The 21,466-nt window shown below is 35.9% G+C and overlaps 1 protein-coding gene across 1 annotated transcript in view; it reads right to left on the minus strand.

Moving 5' to 3' along the window:
* AP4E1 (adaptor related protein complex 4 subunit epsilon 1) overlaps positions 1 to 21,466 on the minus strand; it is a 61,045-nt gene that overhangs the window by 23,164 nt on the left and 16,415 nt on the right. Inside the window, exons 7-14 of the mRNA XM_053224026.1 lie at positions 19,822 to 19,988; positions 16,450 to 16,523; positions 10,329 to 10,451; positions 10,116 to 10,225; positions 7,430 to 7,558; positions 5,546 to 5,669; positions 5,319 to 5,437; positions 661 to 963 (exon numbers count right to left, since the gene is read on the minus strand). Coding sequence (XP_053080001.1) covers positions 661 to 963; positions 5,319 to 5,437; positions 5,546 to 5,669; positions 7,430 to 7,558; positions 10,116 to 10,225; positions 10,329 to 10,451; positions 16,450 to 16,523; positions 19,822 to 19,988 — 1,149 coding nt within the window. The remainder of the gene's footprint in view (positions 1 to 660; positions 964 to 5,318; positions 5,438 to 5,545; positions 5,670 to 7,429; positions 7,559 to 10,115; positions 10,226 to 10,328; positions 10,452 to 16,449; positions 16,524 to 19,821; positions 19,989 to 21,466) is intronic.

Here is a 21,466-nt window from a genome sequence, read left to right on the forward strand (position 1 = left end):
ACACTAGGTGGACAAAATGCAATAGAGAACTATTTTTTACATTCTTAAAGATACCAAAGTAATAATAAATTGCATATTAGAGAAGTTCAAAGGAGATTTTAAAAATTTAATTTTTTTTATGTTTATTTAGAGACAGAGACAGTGCAGGGTTTAGGGGGGCAGAGAGAGAGAGAGAGAGAGAGAGAGGGAGGGGGAGACAGAGAGAGAGAGAGAGAGAGAGAGAAGGAGAGAAAGAGAGACATTGAGAATATCCCATGCAGGCTCCACACTGCCAGCACAGAGCCTGACGCGGGGCTTGACCCCACGAAACCGCAAGATCATGACCTGAGCCAAAACCAAGAGTCAGATGCTCAACCGAGTCACCCAGGCTCCCCCCAAAATTTAGTTCTTGAACTACCATATATTAAAAGAGACTGCCACTGGATATAAACTGCTTCAGTGCAGTTCTCTGGAAGAGATACTGATCTATTCCCAACTCTTTAGGAGCTCTACTGAATTGAAGCTCTCAAATTCTACCATATGATGTGAGAAAAACTCCAACCTTTATGTGAAGTGTTACAGAAAGTATATTTTGATATATTCCAGATACATCACAAAGGTAAGAATTATTCTGTTTGGAGACGATGCAATTTTTACAAAGATAAAATACAGATGCCTTACCACCATGTCTTCACAGCTCTTATCAACTGGAAGCAAGCTCTTCATAAGTTCCACATTCTCACGTAAGTGTTTTAATTCAAACGCATGCTGTCTCATACAAGTATCCAAAGATACGGTGAATTCCTGGATTAATCTCTCAACTATGTTAGAAGAGTGTGCTTGGGGTGTCAACTTGGTAACAGCAGCAAGTAACCAGGCTTTTGTTTCTGAAGAAACCGAGTCATTCATAAGTAACTTGTAGAGTTTGGTTATAACTTCCTCTGGCGTTTCCTCATCTAAGAGATAGGAATACTCCCCTAACACCTATGAGTAAAACAAAGAGACTGTTCATATAGAAATATCAAGCAAATTGTACTGGGCAAATCTGTACACAGCAAATTGTACTGGGAATTCCAAACAAAGTAGCTGCTGCTGGAGTGAATTTAATCTAGAGTAAATATATTCTCATGGTGAAGAAATTCTTAAAGATAAAATTGTATATTTTAGGGTCGAAATTATACCAAGAATTAGAACTCAATACCAAAAGATTTTCCACATCTTTATCATTCACAAAATATAAAGCAGCATACTTTACAAGTGAGCTTTCTTCTGAACTTCCAGTTCAGTTGTTGCCTTTTATCAACACCTCCACATTCTGTTACTTATTTTGCAATTAGCATTGAAACCAGTGGTTCTCACATGCTAGTGTGCATGAGAGTCACCTAAGGTGTTTCATTTCTAGGTTCTACCCCCAGAGTGAGTATGTCTGTGGTCGGGATCCACAGTGCACATCTGGAACCAGCACCAGCTGATTCTGATGTATATGATCCACAGAAGAAACTCTGAGGAAGGCTGACCTATGTTACATATCCTTTTTCTTACAACTTATTTAGGTGATACATAATCCTACTGGTCTAAAAATTATTAATAAACTGATAACTCATGTGGTGTGAGATCTTTCCTAAGTGCTATTTATGGAATATTTTCATGTCTTTAGTGTAACACTGGCACCGGCAGGAAAAAACGGGAGGGGAGGTGAAGTGATAGGCAAGGGAAAATTTACAGCTAGTAACAAGAAAAGGAGGAAAAATTAATAGAAATAAATAAATCCAATCCTTAAAGTAGCAAGATAATTTTTTGAGTGGTTTAAGAAGATGAAAGGTATCTCTAGAAAAGCTGGTAATCTAACAGCCAGTTCAAAAATTACTGGGTGGTTGGAGGCTGATGCCTGGGTGGTTCAGTTGGTTGAGCATCAGATTCTTGACCTCAGTTCAGGTCATGATCACAGGGTCAGGAGATCAAGGTCTGTGTCAGGCTCTGTGCTAATGTGGAGCCTGTCTAGGATTCTCTCTCTCCCTCTGCCCCTCCCCCATTCTCTCTCTTTCTTTCTAAAATAAAAATAAAAATAATAACAATGGGAAGACAGAGTAGATGCATTTTCCCCTATTCCTCCCATTAAGTACATCTAAAATCCTTGGTGTTATATATAAAACACACATAAAAAGACACAGATAGGTGGAGAAAAGAAGGCCAATTACTAACTACTTTGTGATAGTACAGTGGGTTATCTGCTGCCTCATACACCCCAGACTGGGTATTAGAGAGCCAGCAACCTGGAAACAGCAATGGGCACAGACAAAATGACCCCAAGAAAAGCCTGCCCTCTAGCCAAAGAGCCAGGACTGAAAACTTATTTATTTTTATTTTTTAAATGTTTATGTATTTATTTTGGGGAAGAGAGAGTGCAAGCAGGGAAGGGACGGAGAGAAAGAGAGAGAGAGAGAGCTCAGCACAGAGCCTGATGCAGGGCTCAATCCCATGATCCTGGAATCATCACCAGAGCCAAAATCAACAATCAGACACTTAACTGACTGGGCCACCCAGGCACCCCAGGAAGACAGAAAACTTTTAGACAATAACCCTCTACTCTAGCCAAGTACCACATAGAAAAAAACCCACAGACCCACCCACACCACCAAAGGCTGAGTAGACAGCCAAGACTTCCACCCCTACCAGGCTGTAAGAGGCACTCCAATTCCCTCAAAAGGGAAAAGACTCAGTAGGGAGCTAGGACTTTCATCCCCACCAAGTTGTCAAGAGGCCCACTCCTCTGCAGTGTCCATGAAGATCACATATGGAAGCCTGCATTTTATACCCTCTATCTACCCAGGTATAAAGAGGGATTCCTCCGCCCCTTCACTGGATGATGTCAGAAGCCCTGTGGAGAGTCAGGGCTTTCACCACTGCTCAGTCATTACAAGGCCACCCATCCACAATGTCAGTGGAGGCCACACAGAGATCTCAACACCTGTGTCACAATGCCATTACCAAAAGACTCTAATCAACATTTACCAAACACACCATCCAACAATAACAGAATACCCACTCCTTTCAAGCACTCACAGAACATATAATAAGACGTATCTTAGGCCATAAAACAAACATCAAAAAACTTAACCAAACTGAATTCACAGAGTATTTCCTCTGGTGACAATGGCAAACTATAAATCAGTAACAGGAAAGATAACAAAAAATTTTCCAAACACTTAAAAACTAAACAATACTCTTCAACACAACTTTTCCAGAAAACAGAAGAGGAAAGACTACTCCTATCTCATTTTATGACACTAGTATTAGTTTGATACCAAAACCAAAACAACAGGGTAGAAAAAAAATCTCATGAACAGAGATGCAAAAAATTCTTAATGAGGTCTCAAGAAATCTATTGAAAAAATCCTAGATTAGTGAGTTCAGCAAGATGGCAGCATGTAAGATCAAACTACAAAAAATCTATTGTATCTGAATAAACTAGCAACAAACATGTGGGAACAAAAATTAAAAACAAAATATATCTACTACTGCTCTAAAGAAATTGAAATGCTTAAGCATAAATCTAACAAAACCTGCACAGAATCTGTATGTTGCAGAAAGAAATAAAAGCACTATAAATATATGGAGTGACATGCCATGTTCTTGGAGGGAAAAAAATGAATAGCTGCCAAATACAATAACCCATTTAGGCAAGGATTATCAATACTAAAACCACTGGTGAAATATAGTTAAGGAAAAGATGTTGACACATAGCCCCTTAGAATCACCTCACAGATTAGCTACAAATTACTAAGGAGAAAATGCATCTTTACAATGGAGAGATCTGAAGGTTATCTTAACCAAACAAAGAAACTTAAAATCACTAGTAACTGGGGAACTGATATGGTATGTGTCCTGATGATACAGTGGGAAGTACATAACATTGTTGATATAGTATTCTTCCTAAAAATGTTTAACCAAACCAGAAATAATAAGACAAATTCAGAAAGTTGGACATTCTGCACATCAACAGTATTCATCCAAAAAAATCAATATCATGAAAACAAAAAGAAAGTGAGGAACAATATAAAATAAAAGAGGCTAAACAGACAACTAAATGCAATTTGTGATCCCTGATGGGATCCAGGATTAGTAGTAGTAGAAAAATAGCCGTAAGAAACATTTTTTGGACAACTGGATAAATGTGAACATGGACTGTATATTAAATGATATTAATGAATTAATGTTACATTTCTTAAGTATAATAATGGTTCTATGACAGAACAATGTCATTCTTAGAAGACTCATGTTGAATTTTTTTTGGAGGGTCATGATGTCTGCAACTTCTATGTAGATCTAGATGTAGATATAGTAAAGCAAAGGTGGTTAAAAATACTAACAGGGAATCTAAATGAAAAGTATAGAGATATTTATTATACTAGTCTTTCAACTTTCCTGTGTATGAGAAAAAAAATTCTTAAATAAAAGTCTGGGTAAAATTCAAGTTAGCATGCTAACATTTGGCAAAACTATAAAATATTAAAAGAGGCATACGCTATGATCCTGCAGTTGTACTCCACCAAAGCTTCCCCTAAGGAAACACTCACCCACATGCACAACAAAGATACACAGAGGTGATGGTATGTATGCAATTACATATGATTACATGACATAAAATTTGGCCTTCATCTTGCAAGAGATAATCTCCTTTGCTGGCTTTGATGAAGCAAGGAGGAATGTTGGGAGGCCCACATGCAAGAAACTGAGGGCAGCTCCAGGAACTAAGGGTAGCCTATGGTCAACAGTCTGAACTTCAAACCCTCAGTCCTACAACCACAAGAAACAGGTTTCTTCTAACAACCATACCAGTTTGGAAGTGGATCCTTCACCAGTCAAGTTTCAGATGAGACAGCAGCCCCAGCTGACTGCAACCCTCAGAGACCCTAAGCAGAGGACGTGGCTAAACCAGGTCTCAACTCCTGACCCACAGAAACTGTGAAATAATAAATTTATGTTGTTTGAAGCACTAAGTTTGTGCTAACATACAGCAATGAAAAACTAACATAACACAGATGCATGAGTATTCACATATTCTAACACAGATTCACAGAGAAAATACAGCAAATGTATTGTAGACACAGATACCTAACCAACTGTCTATAATACACACAGTAGACAAGTGAGATGAAAGGGAGAATGAATAGACAAGTAGATATTTAAGTGACAAACTAGCCAATGGGAAAGAAAATGGATAGCTAAAAGGGTTAGCAGGGTAGAATTAAATGATTTCTGAAGGAAATATATTGCTAGTATTGGGCTTTATAAAAAACAATGTTATAAATATTTATGCTCTAATGTACTTTGCTCACCCAACTCATAACTTGAAGAAATTTCTGTGGATAGAACACATTTTCCGCATCTAGTAAAGTGAGATAAGACTGAACTGCATAAAGCCTTAATTGTTGATTTTCTGTTTCATCATCAAAACCTACAAAGAAATTGATACATCATTTTAACTTTCACTAAAAACTCTTAATGACTCTGTAATAAAAACATTTAATTTTGAAATCTTTCCAGAATGCAGTAATTTACTAACCTTCTGCTAGCAGTCTCAGAAAGTTATTGGGAATATCAGGATGCATAACATCTCCTCCCACTGAAAACACAGCATTCATTGTCTGAATAAACCATGCATTATCTGGGGCATATGTGTCCACAGTGTTAAGACCAAGTACACTTCCAAATACCACTTATTTGGTATTATTATTACCTTCTCTGCATCAACCTTTTAAAGAATAACCCCCAACCTATCCTACTTAGGTATTTTTACTTTTAACCTCTGCCAATAAATTGTTCTATACTCCAGATTTATGTGAAATAGGTGTTCAGTAAAAGCTTATTTAATAAACTTAATAAACTAAATTCTTGTTGCTTCATCTAGCACCATGCCTTGTACATACTAAGCATCCAATAAATAAACGTGAAAAAAAATTTTTTTAAACTTTTGTTTTTACATTTATTTATTTTTGAGAGACAGAGTGAGACAGATCACAAGCTGGGGAGGGGCAGAGAGAGAAGGAGACACAGAATCTGAAGCAAGCTCCAGGCTCCAAGCAAGCGTTCAGCACAGAGCCCGACACAGGGCTCGAACCCACAAACCATGAGATCATGACCTGAGCTGAAGTCAGTCACTTAACCTACTGAGCTACCCAGGCGCCCCAAGTGTGAAAAAAATTTAAAGAGATATTCCAGGTGCCTAAGGACAAATAATGGAAAATGACATACACTTCAAAGAGACTAAATGTGGTATGTCTACTCAAGCTATTTAATCTCTTTTCTAACCTGTTCTTCTTCAGTTCTAAAATTCCATCATTCTGCTGCCTGGAGTTACATATAGCACTAGATACGTGGCACAGAAAACTATATTTAAGCAATTTCCAAGATGACTGACTGGAGTAACATTGTACATTTATTCTTCCTTTGATTTAAATAACAGACATCTTAAAAAGAATGAAATATCTTTGTGACCTGTAAAGTTTCTCTGACTTTTAAAAAGCAAATGTGGGGGCACCTGGGTGGCTTGGTCGGTTGAGTGTCCAACTTCAGTTCAGGTCATGATCTTGTGATTTGTGAGTTCGAGCCCCACGTCAGGCTCTGTGCCGCCAGCTCAGAGCCTGGAGCCTGCTTGGGATTCTGCGTCTCCCTCTCTCTGTCTCCCCTGCTTGTGTGCTCTCTCTCTCTCTCAAAACTAAATAAAAGTTAAAAAAATAATAAAAAAAAAAAAGCAAATATGAAGAAAAGTGACATGTGAATGGCGTTCCCAACTACCTTACTGGGACAATTTCCAGTATAAACAATAGCGTAAAGGATAAATTTTAGCATGCTGATCCCTACTCCCAAGGACCCCCTGTAAAACAACAAGAACATTTACCAGAAAAGAAACTAATTATGAAATAAAGTCAAAGATAAGAAGGCAATGAAAGAGGAATCAGGCAGAGGTTCCTGTATCTTTCTGCTCATAATACTGACCAACTGAATGAAAGAATCAGGGGAAAAAAAGCCATCCACTAGGAAGCCTACAAATATTCCTGTTTTTGACAAGAAAGGCCTGTATATCAGGTATGGGAAAAGTTATTGTGTGTCTCTGAACTCAATTTGCAAGTGACCACAACTAAACCAATCATTCTAAAGTCACTATGTAACTGGGGTGCTCGGGTGGCTCAGTCTTAGGTTAAGTGCCCAACTTTGGCTCAGGTCATGATCTCACAGCTCACGAGTTCGAGCCCTGCACCGGGCTCTGTGCTGACAGATCAGAGCCTGGAACCTACTTCAGATTCTGTGTCTCCCTCTCTCTGAACTTTCCCCACTTGCACTCTGTCTCTCAAAAATGAATAAACAGTAAAAAAAATTTTTTTGAGTCACTATGTAACTACAGGTATTTTATGACGTATGGTCCAAACAAAGGATATTTCTCAGCGAGTTCAGCTATTTTGCCAACCAAATTGACGATAATATACTCTTCTTTGCTCTGTTGTAAATATTCAAGCATTTTCTGGACAATCACTGTTATATTCTGTGCATTAGTAATTCTGTAAAGAAGTTCCAGAGTCTATTTAAGAAAGAAATAAAAACAGCATTATAAAACTATACATGGTAATTCCAGTAAATACAGCAATATATAGGTTTATAATACAGTTGATTCTGCCACTTTTACATAGACCAACTGGGCAGTTAATAGGTGCTGAAGAAATGCACATTTTAGCTAAAACAGAACTTAATTAAGAAAGGTAGAATCTACTGTCAAAAAAAATGAATTATGATCAATTCCAAAGTCTAAAAGCTTTTTGATACCGATAAAAATTATAATCTACTTCTAAATGAGAGGCCATGTAAAGTCTAAAAACTTAAAAGGTTTATAATCTGTTTTCTAAAAATATAACAGCTTCTTAAACCTATATCATTTATGCCTGTCTGTGCATGTATATATACACACATGAAAATCCAGTCTTACAAACTATATTTTCCACACTACGTAAACAATAGAAAATAGCCCTTGAGTGGGTTCATCAGCTGAGAGCAAATGGCCTCCAACAGATGGACAAAGGCTGGGGGCTCAAGTGCTTCAAAGCCTTAGCAAGGCCTCTGTTCATAATCTCAGGCAAGGAAAAACCATGTTATAGTCACTTTCTCAATGCTCAGGAATATACCTCTTGCTTCCTCTTAAAGGAAGACCAGTACGAGAGTAAGCTCCCATTTGGCTACACTTTCTGAGGCCCTACATTAAGGTTCTAAAAATATCGTTAACTCCCAGAAATCAATATGAGACCAAGGGCAGTACTGAGAAAGTATCATTTACTGGTATTTTAGGATCAACAACATTAGCTGCAAGAGATTTCCATATATTCTACTTGTCAAACTTGTTCAAAATATCTTAAGGGTTCTTTGTAATTTTTCAATCTTCATTGCCAGGATATCAAGTACAAAAGATAACTGTTTAAGTTAATTCTTAACTCCATTTTAAAATCCATAAATACACAGGTCCTCCATTAATAGCGTTCAACTTATATAGCTGTCTCAGACATGCTCCCTGTAGATTTTAAACTACATTATTACATATTTTTAGATAATTATACCAAATTTATTTCCTACTCTAAGACTATGCAATTTAGCATTTCCAGGATTGCATGAGACAGGGCATTAGGAATTGCATGGCTCAAGAGAGGTCTTTTATGTTTGTTCCTTCTTGCCTTCTTTCTCCCTATGAGAAAGAAAGGTAATAAAACCAGACAAATGGGAAGCCCAGTCTTAAACAACAGGTCACTCCATTCCCAAGGACCAAAGTTCTTCTATGTAATTACTTACAGAGGTTATACATGATAGTGGCATTCGAACAGATAGTCCTGAGGTGCCTTCTTGGAGCACTATTGATACTAAAAGAATTCAAACTACTTTTCTCACAGCAGGTAATAGACAAAACAGATCAGACTCGATAATTTTAAAAGAAATTTATTTTCCCATTGACTCTCATTTTTAAATTAGGGCCCAATAATTAAATATAGCACTAAGAAAACTGTACCTAAGTCAACTCTGTTCAATTGAGTAGCCAACCACACAAAGAAAACACATGCTCTGTATTTGTTCAAAGTGGAAGAGCCAAATAATTATTGTTTTTGTCCTTTGGTGCCTTCTCACTCTTCTATCATGCCTACACAGAGAAATTAGTCCATCTACAAACTTCCCAGATTTGAGGCAAGTAACAATTTTCAGATTAAAAATATAAATGCAAAAAGAAAAAATATATATGTAGATGACAATTTCTCAAAAACACTTTTATTTCAAAAACAGTACCTTTTTTTTTTTTTTTTTTTTTTTTTTTTTTCTGTCAGGCTGTATGACCTTGGATAAGTCCACTCCTTTCTCTGGGTCAAAAACAGTACCTTTTAAAATTGAAAATTTATAATCTTATCTTTTAAAATTACAATTGTTTAATGAAATAGTATTCTTTGCATAAACTACTTTTAACTCATTGCTATTAAGTAATTTAGATGTTCAATAAATTATCTTTATTTTTAAAATAAAAAATAAAAATATCCATTCTTCTTAACTAGGTCCCATATACCATTTTAATATGAGGGCACAGAGTGATTTGTTTACATGAAAATTAACAGAAACACTTATATAGGCACCCAAATGGACACTGAAGCAATTCTTTCCAATAAGTTCAAATCGTTTAGGGGTTATCTTTATTAATTCTTTCAATATTCCTACATATTTAATAAGGAATGCATTAGCCCACTTCACAGATGTTAAGAATATGAAAAAAATATTAATCATCATAAATTACATCTTAAATTACATTAACAGAAAGAACTTGAAATAGAATTCAGGTCTCTTCTTAGACCAAAAAAGATATTAATGAATCCATACAGGTAATTGAACCTAACTCCTCTAACTCATAGTTTAAAAACATTTGTGAAGATACTGACACAAGGACTTTTTAGAAAAGTTCCTTAAACTTTACTAGAAAGAATAAAATACACTCAGAAGTTAAAATACACATGTGTGTACACACACACACACACTACTACTTTCCTCTCTCCATAATACCAAAAAAGAAGTTTAAAAGTTATAACACTTCACGTACACTATTCAAAGTACCAGTTTACCTCTCTTTTAATAATGGGATCAGGATGGTCTAAGCATTCAATTATTGTCATCTGGTGCTGAAGAGCCAGAGTGGGATCCTGCTGGATAACATAGGTAAGAGCCTTCAGCCCTAGAAACAAAGATTACGTTATACAAAGTGACTGGAAACAAATATCCAGCAAATTTCAAGAGCTGTCTTTGTAATTTCTGTCAAAATTATCTAATCATCTTACCTAAATACTTGAGATTTATTTTAGGTGACAGAACAAATCTTCCAATGCACTTGGCAGCCTTCTCAAGTAATTCTGATTTAGGATAAATAGAATAAACTGTATGTACACATTCAAACAGAATAGCTAGAGAAAGAAAATATAAAAATGTCAGGGATCATGTTAAGGCATAATAAAAGAACATGTGTAGAACTCAGAACAAAACAAACTAATTAGAAGGTCAGTTTTAGTAAAAACTTATTTATGGAAAATTTTCAAAGATAGGAACTTTGTTGTTTTCAGGCTTACACAACTATTAGGATTATATTACCACAATATAATATGTTATGTATATTAATAGATAGAAATGATGCATTCACACATGCAACAAGTATTTACTGAACACCTCCTATGTGCCAGGCATTGTTCTAATAGTATGGATACAGCAGTGAACAAAAAGACAAAAACCCCTGCCCTTAAGGAGCTCACATTCTAAAGGGCACATAAGTAATATATTCATTGTTCCTATATAAACAGGTATTTCCAACACTGCTTGCATGCTTTAAAATAATTTGTTCTCTGGCAGTTTCTACCATTTATACACAGAAACTATATATGTAGTTTATTTCAATGTAATCATTTTAGGATACTCTAGCATTCATTTCAAAGTAGGGCCATTTCATAAAAATCCTCAAGTCAGTTCTTTAAAACAAACCGCGAAGAACATAGAACTATCTATTGAACATCTTGATAGTGTTCAAATTTGATTTTCTAATACAGTCAAAGATTGGATAACTACGATAATGACCAAAGTGTACACTAACATCTTTTTCAAACTCTTTTGAAGAGCCGAAGTCAAGGAGCCTGAGCTTTGTCATGGTGAATAAAGAAGAACCAGCGTGGTATCAAGTCCTGCATGTGCTATGGAATCACAGTGTAAGTGAGACACAGACTCAGTCGACTTAACAGTTCTACCACAAGTTGAAGCATGTCAAGTGTCCTTGATAGAATCCTTTCTTCTCTAGTTCTAAAAGCTTTAAACAAAACAATCTGATACTTTGTTGTATACAACATAAAACTTGAGTATTCAACCAGCTATATTTTCCACTGTTAGGTTGCCTATCGACTGATTCACACATAAACTTTGTATAAAAAGCTTTATACAAACCCTTTCTATAGAAGGAGAAAGAGAAAATAAATCAGAAATACAAATTTCTCTTTAAGAAGGGGACTGACTTTAAAGGAAAATCTACAAAGTGAGTTAACTGAACCTAAAAAGATACTCCTCTGTATATTCAGATGTTGTGCTGTAAAATGTCCTCATTCTGTGCCATGGAAAAAGTAAACTTTATGACTTTATGAACTAAACAAAGAGAGGCTTGGTCAAGTGAGTGACCAACTAAGGCAGGAATGGATGAACTACCACTAAATCTAGCCCTTGGCCTACTTTTGCAAGCCTGTAAACTAAGAACAATTTTTACATACTTTTTGAGATACAATTGACATATAATATTATATGAGTCTCAGGTGTACAATTACATGTTTCAAAGGTCGTAGAAAAACAAAATAAACACAGGAGAATTTATGACAGAAACCTATGTTACCTACAAAGCTTAAAATATTTACTACCTGGCCCCCTTTTCAGAAAAAGTTTGCCAAACCCTGAACTAATAGGCCAGTCCTAAGTAACATTAAAAATAATGATGACCCATTTTCTGTTATAACTGACACGGTTTCCTTTACAGATTCCTGCCATTCGGAACTCTCCTGCTATCAAACTGTGTTACTACAAAAGCTTCTCATTACCCATCCAAAATCCAAACTTTTATTTAGATGCTCATAAGATTTCTGGAAAGCTAGTATAGGTAAAATTAATAGTTCAAAAATTATACTTATGAACTTAGTGCACAAATGAGCTAAAAATGAATTTAATAGATTTCTAAATCACTTTTCCACTATAGCTAAATCCCTTTATTCCCCAACTCTACAAAAATCTGAGTATAAGTCCATAAATGAAACAGCAGCCACCCTGCTCTGCTGTCTCCCCTCTGCAGCGGTTAAAAAAAAAAAAAAGTGCTTCTGAGGATTCTAAACGTAAAAACACAATGTGAAGTTTTGTTTTCTCCTCAAGAGCAAGCCAGGTCCTAACCAAAATATCAAGTAAAAATTAGCAAATAAAAAATTAGTAATATCCTAACATTTGTGATACTGTGGTTTTATCATAGGTTTTTGGAGTTGGATTATGCACAAAATTTGAAGACATTCCACTGACACCTTATCCTTCAGACTAGACTTTACTTTCATATTAAATAAGGAAAGTATCTATTGATACTACTCTGACAGGGAGACGCGGGTACCACCCTATGGGGATGAAAGTCCAGGTTCTCCACTCTGCCTCCTTTGACACCTGGAGAAGGAGGGGACCCTTATTCCTTCTGGGTGGGGGATGGGAGTGTCTGCTGATACTATCCTGCCTCAGAAAGGAAGGGGCACCTCATTACCACTCCAATGGCCTCCACTGACATTGATGGGATGGCCTGAATATCCCTGACCAGTGGTGAAAGCTCCAACTCTTTCTAGGCTTCCCCTAACACCACCTCAGCAAAGAGGGGAGAGGTGCTTCATTAACTCCCTATTCCTAGATATGTGAAATCCAGGCTTCCCACATCATCTCCACTGACAGTGCAAGTGAGATATGCCCCACTCCCGACACCTGGCAGGGATGAAATTCTGGCTCTCCTCTTGGGCTTCTCCACAATGAGCCCAGTAGAAGCATTGGGAATCTGCTTACACCTGGTGAGGGTGGAAATCTTGGCTCTCCACTCAGTCTTTTCTGACATGGGTGGGTCCATAATTTATTCTGTGTGATGCTTGTCTGGAAAAGAGGCTACCATCTAAAAGTTTTCTACCTTGCTAGTTTGCCCTTTTCTTGTTGGTCCTTTGGCTAGACAGCAGGCTTTTCTTAAGGCATTTTTGTTTGGAACAGTTGGTGTTTCCACGTTGCTGGCTCTCCAGTACCCAGTCTGAGAAATATGAGGCAAAAAGAAAACCCACGGCACTCACCGTGATATTGTTCCTTGCATCCCAAGGTTCCTAACCAGTCCACCTTCATTTCTCTACCTTACAGAGTCTTATGTTAATTTTATATATAATGTCTATTAAGTGGGAAAAACAGGGAAATGCACTTCTGTCTACTTTTGATGGTTCTGTGCCTTGTACTCCCTTTTCTATAATTCTCCCAATTTACTAAAAAATGTTACTCTCATCTTATCAGTACCTTGCCCAGAAGTCTTCCATATCTCTGGATTTATACGGTATAAAGCCCAAACTCATTTGACTGCCACAAGAGAACCTCTACACCAAGGCCTTTCCACTGCTCCCAATATGAACTGTGCATGTAGACTGGTAAGTTGATATTCTCTGAAACTGTTTTAAATATCCCCACTTCTGTACCTTTTCTCATGTTCCCTTCACCTAGACCCCCCTGATCTCTCTTCTGGCTATCTGTATCCTTACTATCTGTCAGGGCCCCATTATATCAATGAACTCTTATGTGTGTCCTCAGGCCCACAGTGATCTCTACCACTGGACTCCTGTAATATTTATTCTCTGTATCACCCCTTAGCATTCTGCCTTATACTGATATTATTCTTTCATAAATAAGCTAGTTCTACCATTATATAGTAAATTTCTTGAAGGCAAAGATTACATTTTACACTCCTTCACATCCTCTATATCACTTTGCACAATGCCTGGCACATAACAGTACTCAATAAACATCTCTGATGGGATTTATATCTTGACTTAACACTTAGGTAGGTTAAAATAATGGAATTTTCAAAAAAATATGATTTAGCAAGTATAAAAGCTAAAACCCAATCAGGTAACTGATAAAAGTTATCAGTTATATATAGATAACTGATAAAAGTAAAGTAGTTTTTCTCTTCCTTTAATTCAACTAAAACGTGTTACTCATTGATTAACCTAGTGCCAGACAGTGGGATAGACACAGTCTCTTCCCTTATGAAGTTCATGATTTAAAATTCACATTCTTAAGCAATAAAATATTCGTGTCAGCATTACTAGAGAACATTCTATCATTGATAAAATCACTCAAAGTTATAAACTGTATCAATACAAATACAGAGGGGAAGCCTAACAATGGAAAGATTAATAAAAGAAATAAATAAAACAACAGAAACTATAAGGTTTCCATGGCAAGGTAAAACATTGCACTGACAGCCTACAAAGAAATGAATTATTGGTGTTGGTCCCAGAAATGTTAATAAGGGAAAGGTGCCCTAGGGGAGAACATTAAAAAAAGTATTTCCTCAGGTATACAGTACTCTCCAAATCAAAAGGAACAGATAACAGTGGTTATCTCCAAGAAGGGGAACTGGGTGGTGGGTGGTAAGGGTCAAAGGGACACTTACTGTTCACTGTATACCTTTTTGTACCTTTTGAATTTTGAACCATGTGCATATATTACCTATTCAAAAAAATAAAAAAATTAAAGCTGAAATGTCAATTACCAAAAAAAAAAAAAAATTGTGCAAGAAAAAGAAAATCAGATCCTTAACTGATTCTAAACAGACTTCCTTGAGAGTCTTTCAAACTCTTATCCTACACACTAATTATATCTCAAGCAAAACTTTTTAGCTTCGCTGCCTGCAAAGACTCTGACACTTGTCTGGATCTTCTGACAGCTCCTAAACAAACCACCCATGTCAATAAGGATGATCCTTATCACTGGCCTGACTCTTCTCATTACACAGCAGATCCTACATAATATCAACCGTTCATTACACTATACCCTCATAAGGGCAGGGACTGTGTCTATCTTATTCTCCCTTTAATCTCCTGTACTTATCATGGAGAAATACATAAATCAATCAACTCTTCCCTCAATCTGTACCTAGTTTACAAATCAAGTTTTTGTTTTGTAACCCTTCAATAAATACTGGTTGAACAAATGAATAAACCACTTTCAATGTCTTAATTACCATTTTTCCATGCAAAACATAAATCTATCTTCCAAAATTTACCATCTCAATTCACTGTCATGTGCATTATCAATCCTGTATGAGTCTCATACATGCAATTCTTTCTCCTTATTCCTAACTCCGTCTTTGTCAAACACTTTTCTTACAGTTAAACTAGTATAATTTCTGCCCTCTAGTCCATCCCACATTTCTACAATCATTGTTCTTAAAGATTCACCATTTACCACTGTCTGAAAAAACAGGATGGTCTTCAAACCCTACTTCACAGTATTTTACCAGAAAAAGAAATAACTTCTCATTTGAGTTAATCTCTCAATGCTTTTTCTATTTTTCTCTATAGCATGCAAAATTCAAACTGTTTTACTTTGCTTCTGAATATTTCCAAATACCTCAATTTCTTTACTGAGCTTTTTCAAACTAATCAATAAAGAACCAATAGTTCCTCCCTCTATTAAGATTGAAAGTTTTTTGGTTACTTTTCTCAGTCCTCTACCCTCTCCCCCAAATTACTCATCTCCTATCACTAAATTACTTTTTAAAATTGTATGTAACATATGACTACTGTCTCCTCACAGAAGAGTATACTGTTATTCCATATATATATCCTACATGTTTTTGTCTATATCTTATCCTTCCTTCAGTTCTCTTCTTAAATGTCAATAAAACCTTCCTTGTTCTCCCTCTCATCTAAGACTAGCTGCTATATTTTCCCATACAAAGGAGTAACACTCCTTTGTAACATTTACTCCACCTGTCCCTTTCCATGTATGATCTATCTATCTGTGAGATCAATGATAATATAATCAATTATAACTATTTTATTCACAGCTGTATTACTTATACAGGTTATCTTCACAGTCAATTAGATGCTTAATGAATATTTTCAATATAAAGATAATTTCTCTTAAAGAATATTTTAAAAAGAGAGATAATTTTAATAATGAATTTAGATCAACATTTAAAATACTGCCATTATTTCTATTAGTTATCTAATGCCTGCACTGAAAAAGAATAACCCAGAGAACCACCTTAAAATTTAACATATAAGATTCTATTGGAATTTATAGATTCTAACACACATTTTGCTATGATGCTGAAAAACACTGTAATTTTTTCGAATAGCATTTATATATGTTACCTACCATATGTGACATTGTGATTTAACTCGGCTCTTCGTAAGGATTCATCAAGAACATCATACATTAATTCACTTGTCCTGTTTAAAAGATATTTTATTTGCAGTAGAATTATAGTATTATAACTCAATAAAACAGTTTTTCAAACTTCTCTCTCTTTAAAACTGAGGATCTACAGAAAAGAAGTGAAAAAAATTTATTTTATGAAGTTATGGAAATTTCACTTCTTCAAGATTCCATTTGCTCTTTTTCATGAGTTTAATTTCCTGTTTTATCAAAGATGACTAGTCAATGGAGAGATATACATAAGTCAACCAGCTCTTTACCTGTACCTAGTGTACAAATCAGGTTTTTGTTTGAACATACTACCTTTCATAATTTTATTTGCAATAAAATATTTCTGCCTGTTTCAAGTTATAGTAATATCTCCCACATCCAGATTATTCCAGACAGTATTTTAACCAAATAGTTTTTTTAAAGTATTCAAATACTAGTCTTTCTTTGAGCAGCACTAGGTTTTCTGGGGAAAAAGTTTAACTTTCATTTATGTTAACTATAAAGAAATTGTATTTTGTGAAACAGGTTTATACCACTCCTATGTCTTTATGGTCACTGATTACAGTTCTGGTAACTGGGTTGAGGTAGATACTGTAAGAAAACGCAGTGAAGGAAGGAAGGAAGGAAGGAAGGAAGGAAGGAAGGAAGGAAGAAAAGGAAAGAAAGAAAGAAAGAAAGAAAGAAAGAAAGAAAGAAAGAAAGAAAGAAAGAAAATATAGTGCTTTGTAGAGCACTCTATCTCAAAATCTAGAAAAGTTCTCTGCAAGAGGCTAGTGTGAAACGATGACTTCTCAACCGGCATTTGTCTCTGTTTTACAAATTCAAAAAGCACCAATAGAAAAAAAAACTACCATCAACACAGAACACACACAGTAGTCTTGCAGAGAAACTACACTGTAAAATAAACAAAAAGATCAAAATAACCTGGGGCCATACAAATGACATATGATGTATGTTACATCTTTTTCAGAAAATGTTTTTCTAAATATGCAGCTATAAAAATTTAATTTGAAGTGGATGGACTTTTATTCTGTCTTGACTGAAGTGTAACTATTCTGTGAAATCCAGAACCATATTCTAAAATCCCTCATTTTATTGTGTAAGCACTTTTTCCAGACAATACCACATAGCAGACATTACAATTCACCCCCCAAATTTGGTAATACGACAGCTAGATTACAGTCTAGTTTCTCAATTTTAAAAGCTGATGTCTGTCATAGGAGTCATAATTAACCACATAGAAATATAGAAACATGTGCAGACATGATCAAGCCAAACAGGAATAACCTAAGAAGAAGACTGCTATAAAACAAAAGAAAATATCTAAACAAGCGATATAAAAGAACATAAATATAAGAAGACTTTTCCACTAAATTAACTCTTTCAATTAAATACATTAGAATCCTACTATAAAATACCATTTTTACTTTGCCACACTGGACTAATCATGTCTTAAGAACTACAAGATTTGTGTTAACATAAAATCTCAGAGTTGGGACAACAAAGGAAAAAATATTCTAATGTTCCATAACATCATAAAAGAGTTTAACTCTTTGTTCATTTTCTTGAGCCTAATTCTATTCAACTGAGCTCTCTGGAGGTAAGCTCTCTCTTTGTACGTTCTTTGTAACTTTGTATGTATTCCCCAAATTCATTTATAAAGGAAAGAAGGAAGATAATGAGTTAATGAATTTAGTAAATACACTAAAAGCCTCCAAAGTTACTTCATGACAATATATTGTCAACAGACCTTTTTAGACTAGTGAAGTCTGAATGCACTACTATGAAATTCGTGATTTTAAAACAGAATTCCAGTGGACTCCCAACTAGAGCTATGCCGTAGGATAGGCTGGATTACATAAAATAAAATTATAGCAAACATTTCTAACGTGTGTATCTACTCCCATCACCTCCAGTTTTTTGACCTAGGAATTTAGAGTCAGAAACACAGAAAAAATGACATAGCAATATCAAGAGTGATACAGTCCAGCTAGCTCTCACCAGGAGCTCATAGGCAGATGGACACTGGCATGACACTGACAAGGCATTACTAGGAGCAAAAGCCTAGAATACAATCCCTTTGTAAAGCTAGGCTAAAGAATTAGAAGGTACTGTACTGCAGAAGGGAAAACCAGATCTTATAAAGTCAGAACACTGACTAGCAAATATTTTCTTAAGACAGAAACACATCAAGGACTCCAGCCATGGTACTTGCTCTCAAGGGAACTAAAAGACTTGTCCTTGAATGGTTCAGGAAGAAAAAAATTTAATATGTGTGCACACATGCACATATATATAGAAAGAGAAAGAATGATAAGACATATGAAAATAATTGATGACTCTAGGTAAAAGATATAAGGAAGCTTCTTGATCTGTTGTTGGAACTTTCTGGTAAGTCTGAAAAACTATGACAAAATAAGGGCACCTGGGTGACTCAGTCAGTTAAGCGTCTGACTTCAGCTCAGGTCATGATCTCATTGTTCATAAGTTCAAGCCCTGTGTCAGGTTCTGTGCTGACAGCTCAGAGCCTGGAGCCTTCTTTGGGTTCTGTGTCTCCCTCTCTCTCTCTGCCTCTCCCCCACTCGTACTCTCTCTCTCTTTCAAAAAATAAACATTAAAAAAAAAAAAGAAAAATTATGAGAAAATAAAAAGTTACAAACAATATGCATAATTGAAAAGACACCATAAAAATTTTAATATAAAGTATTGGCTAAAAGAGTAATTCAGACAAATGAATTAAATGAAACACTCACATCCAACCAGAGGAAGAGTCAGCAAACTACTGTCTCCAGGACTATCCTGGCTGGATGTTTGTATTTGTATGGCTACAGGCTAAGAATGGTTCTTACATTTTTAAATGAGGAAAAAAATAAAAAGAATAATAACTCATGATACATAAAGATTATACAAAATTCAAGTTTTAATGTCCATAAAAAGTTTTTCTGGAATACAGTAGTGCTCATTCCTTACGTATTATCTATGATTGCTTTAAGTTATACAACAGCAGGCTTCAACAGACAACATACAGCCCACAAAGCATCAAATATTTATTATCTGGCCCTTTACAGTAAAGAAAGTTTCCAAATCCCTGAACTAGAATGTTTAAGAAGGCTTCAGGAAAGATATGGAGCTTCAGAGGTACCTTTCCCTATGAGCAGGATTAGATAAGCAGAGAGCCAGGATTATCCCAGCAACCTATTATATACTTCTTACAGTGATTTATTTATCATTATTAAGCCAATTAAACATTGGGAGAATCTGACTTATGAAACTTCTAGGTGACAGGCTATCAGGGTATCAAGTTTGCTTAGAATAGTTTACCTTTGATCGTCTTTTCCTAGAAGTCCTAGTATTCTCAAGAGCTGGATTTGTAACCATGGTGCTGGTACACTATGGTAATTGAAATCTACTGGGAGCTTTCCTCCAACTACTTGCTTCAAAATTGTTACAAAACTCCCAGTCAAGTCTTTATATCCAGATGAATTCTCCTATACCCAAAAAACAAAACAAAAAACTTTCTATTAATAATAGTCTCTTATCAAATATAAAATAGACCTGGTTTAAATGCCATACAAAATCTAACTTAGGGCATGTTAACTTAGAAGCTGCATGTTCACATTTAATAAAACAGTACTCTAGGGGCACCTGGGTGGCTCAATGGTTAAGCATCCAACTTCAGCTCAGGTAATGATCTCGTGGTTCACGAGTTCAAGTCCCACGTCAGGCTCTGTGCTGACAGCTCAGAGCCTGGGGCCTGCTTTGGATTCTGTGTCTCCCACTCTCTCTGCCCCTCCCCAGCTCGCGCTCAGTCTCTCTCTCTCAAAATAAATAAAAACATTAAAAAAAATTTTTTTAATAAAAATAAAACCATACTCTAATGTGTTTAATGTCTTCCATGATGAAACTACTCTGACTACCTGATCCAAAGCTGAATCATCCCCCAAAAGGCTTCCACCATTCACTACTTGTCTCCACACAGAGTCTTAATCACATTTCATAAGTTCTTATATCTTATATTGAACTTTTGTTAGCCAATACCAGCAATTAAATCAAAAAGTGAAAAAAAGGGCGCCTGGGTGGCTCAGTCAGTTAAGCATCCAACTCTTGATTTCAGCTCAGGTCATGATCTCAGGGTCGTGGGATCAAGCCCCATGTCAGCCTGGGGATGGACTGCTGGGGATGGAGCCTGCTGGGGATTCTCTCTCTCCCTCTGCCCCTCTTCCCTGCGCACTCACTCTCTCTCTCTCTAAAAGAAAATATATATATCTTTTTTTAAAAATAAATAAAAGTCTTAATAAATTAATAAATAAAATAGTTTTTAAAAAGTCTTCATAATATAGAGAAATAGGGTAAGAAGGCAAAAACTGAAATCAGTTTTTTTCCCTTAAACTATATTCTTTCCTATTCTATTCTCCTTATTTCTCACATCCTTTCCCTCACTTCCCATCTCTCTCTCTCTCTCTCTCTCTCTCTCTCTCTCTCTCATACACACAATAAATACATCAATGTGAACATTTATACTGTCTCCACTGTATTTCATCTCCTTAGCACACTTGAACATTGACCCCATTTTGGGCTAATATAACACTATCTTTAAGTCACACATTGAATTAGCAGATGTCCATTAGGTGGTTAATCAAGAACTACTAGTGAAGTACTGCCACATTAAGAGATTAACTTAAGTTTGAGATTAACTCAGTTTGCCCTTAGTGCTTATGAACAGTTTCAAACTGCAATTTAAGACCAAAAATAGGGGCGCCTGGGTGGCGCCGTTGGTTAAGTGTGGGACTCCTGATTTTGGTTCAGGTCATGATCTCATGGTTTGTGAGATCGAGTCCTGTGTCACGCTGCACTGTCAGTGCAGAGGGATTCTTTCTCTCCCTCTCTCTCTCTCTGCCCCTCTCCCACATGCACTTTCTCTGTCTCTCTCAAATAAACAAACATTAAATAATAACAATAATAAATA

The sequence above is a fragment of the Acinonyx jubatus genome, chromosome B3 (genome assembly GCF_027475565.1).
Source record: "Acinonyx jubatus isolate Ajub_Pintada_27869175 chromosome B3, VMU_Ajub_asm_v1.0, whole genome shotgun sequence".
Classification (NCBI taxonomy): Eukaryota; Metazoa; Chordata; class Mammalia; order Carnivora; family Felidae; genus Acinonyx; species Acinonyx jubatus.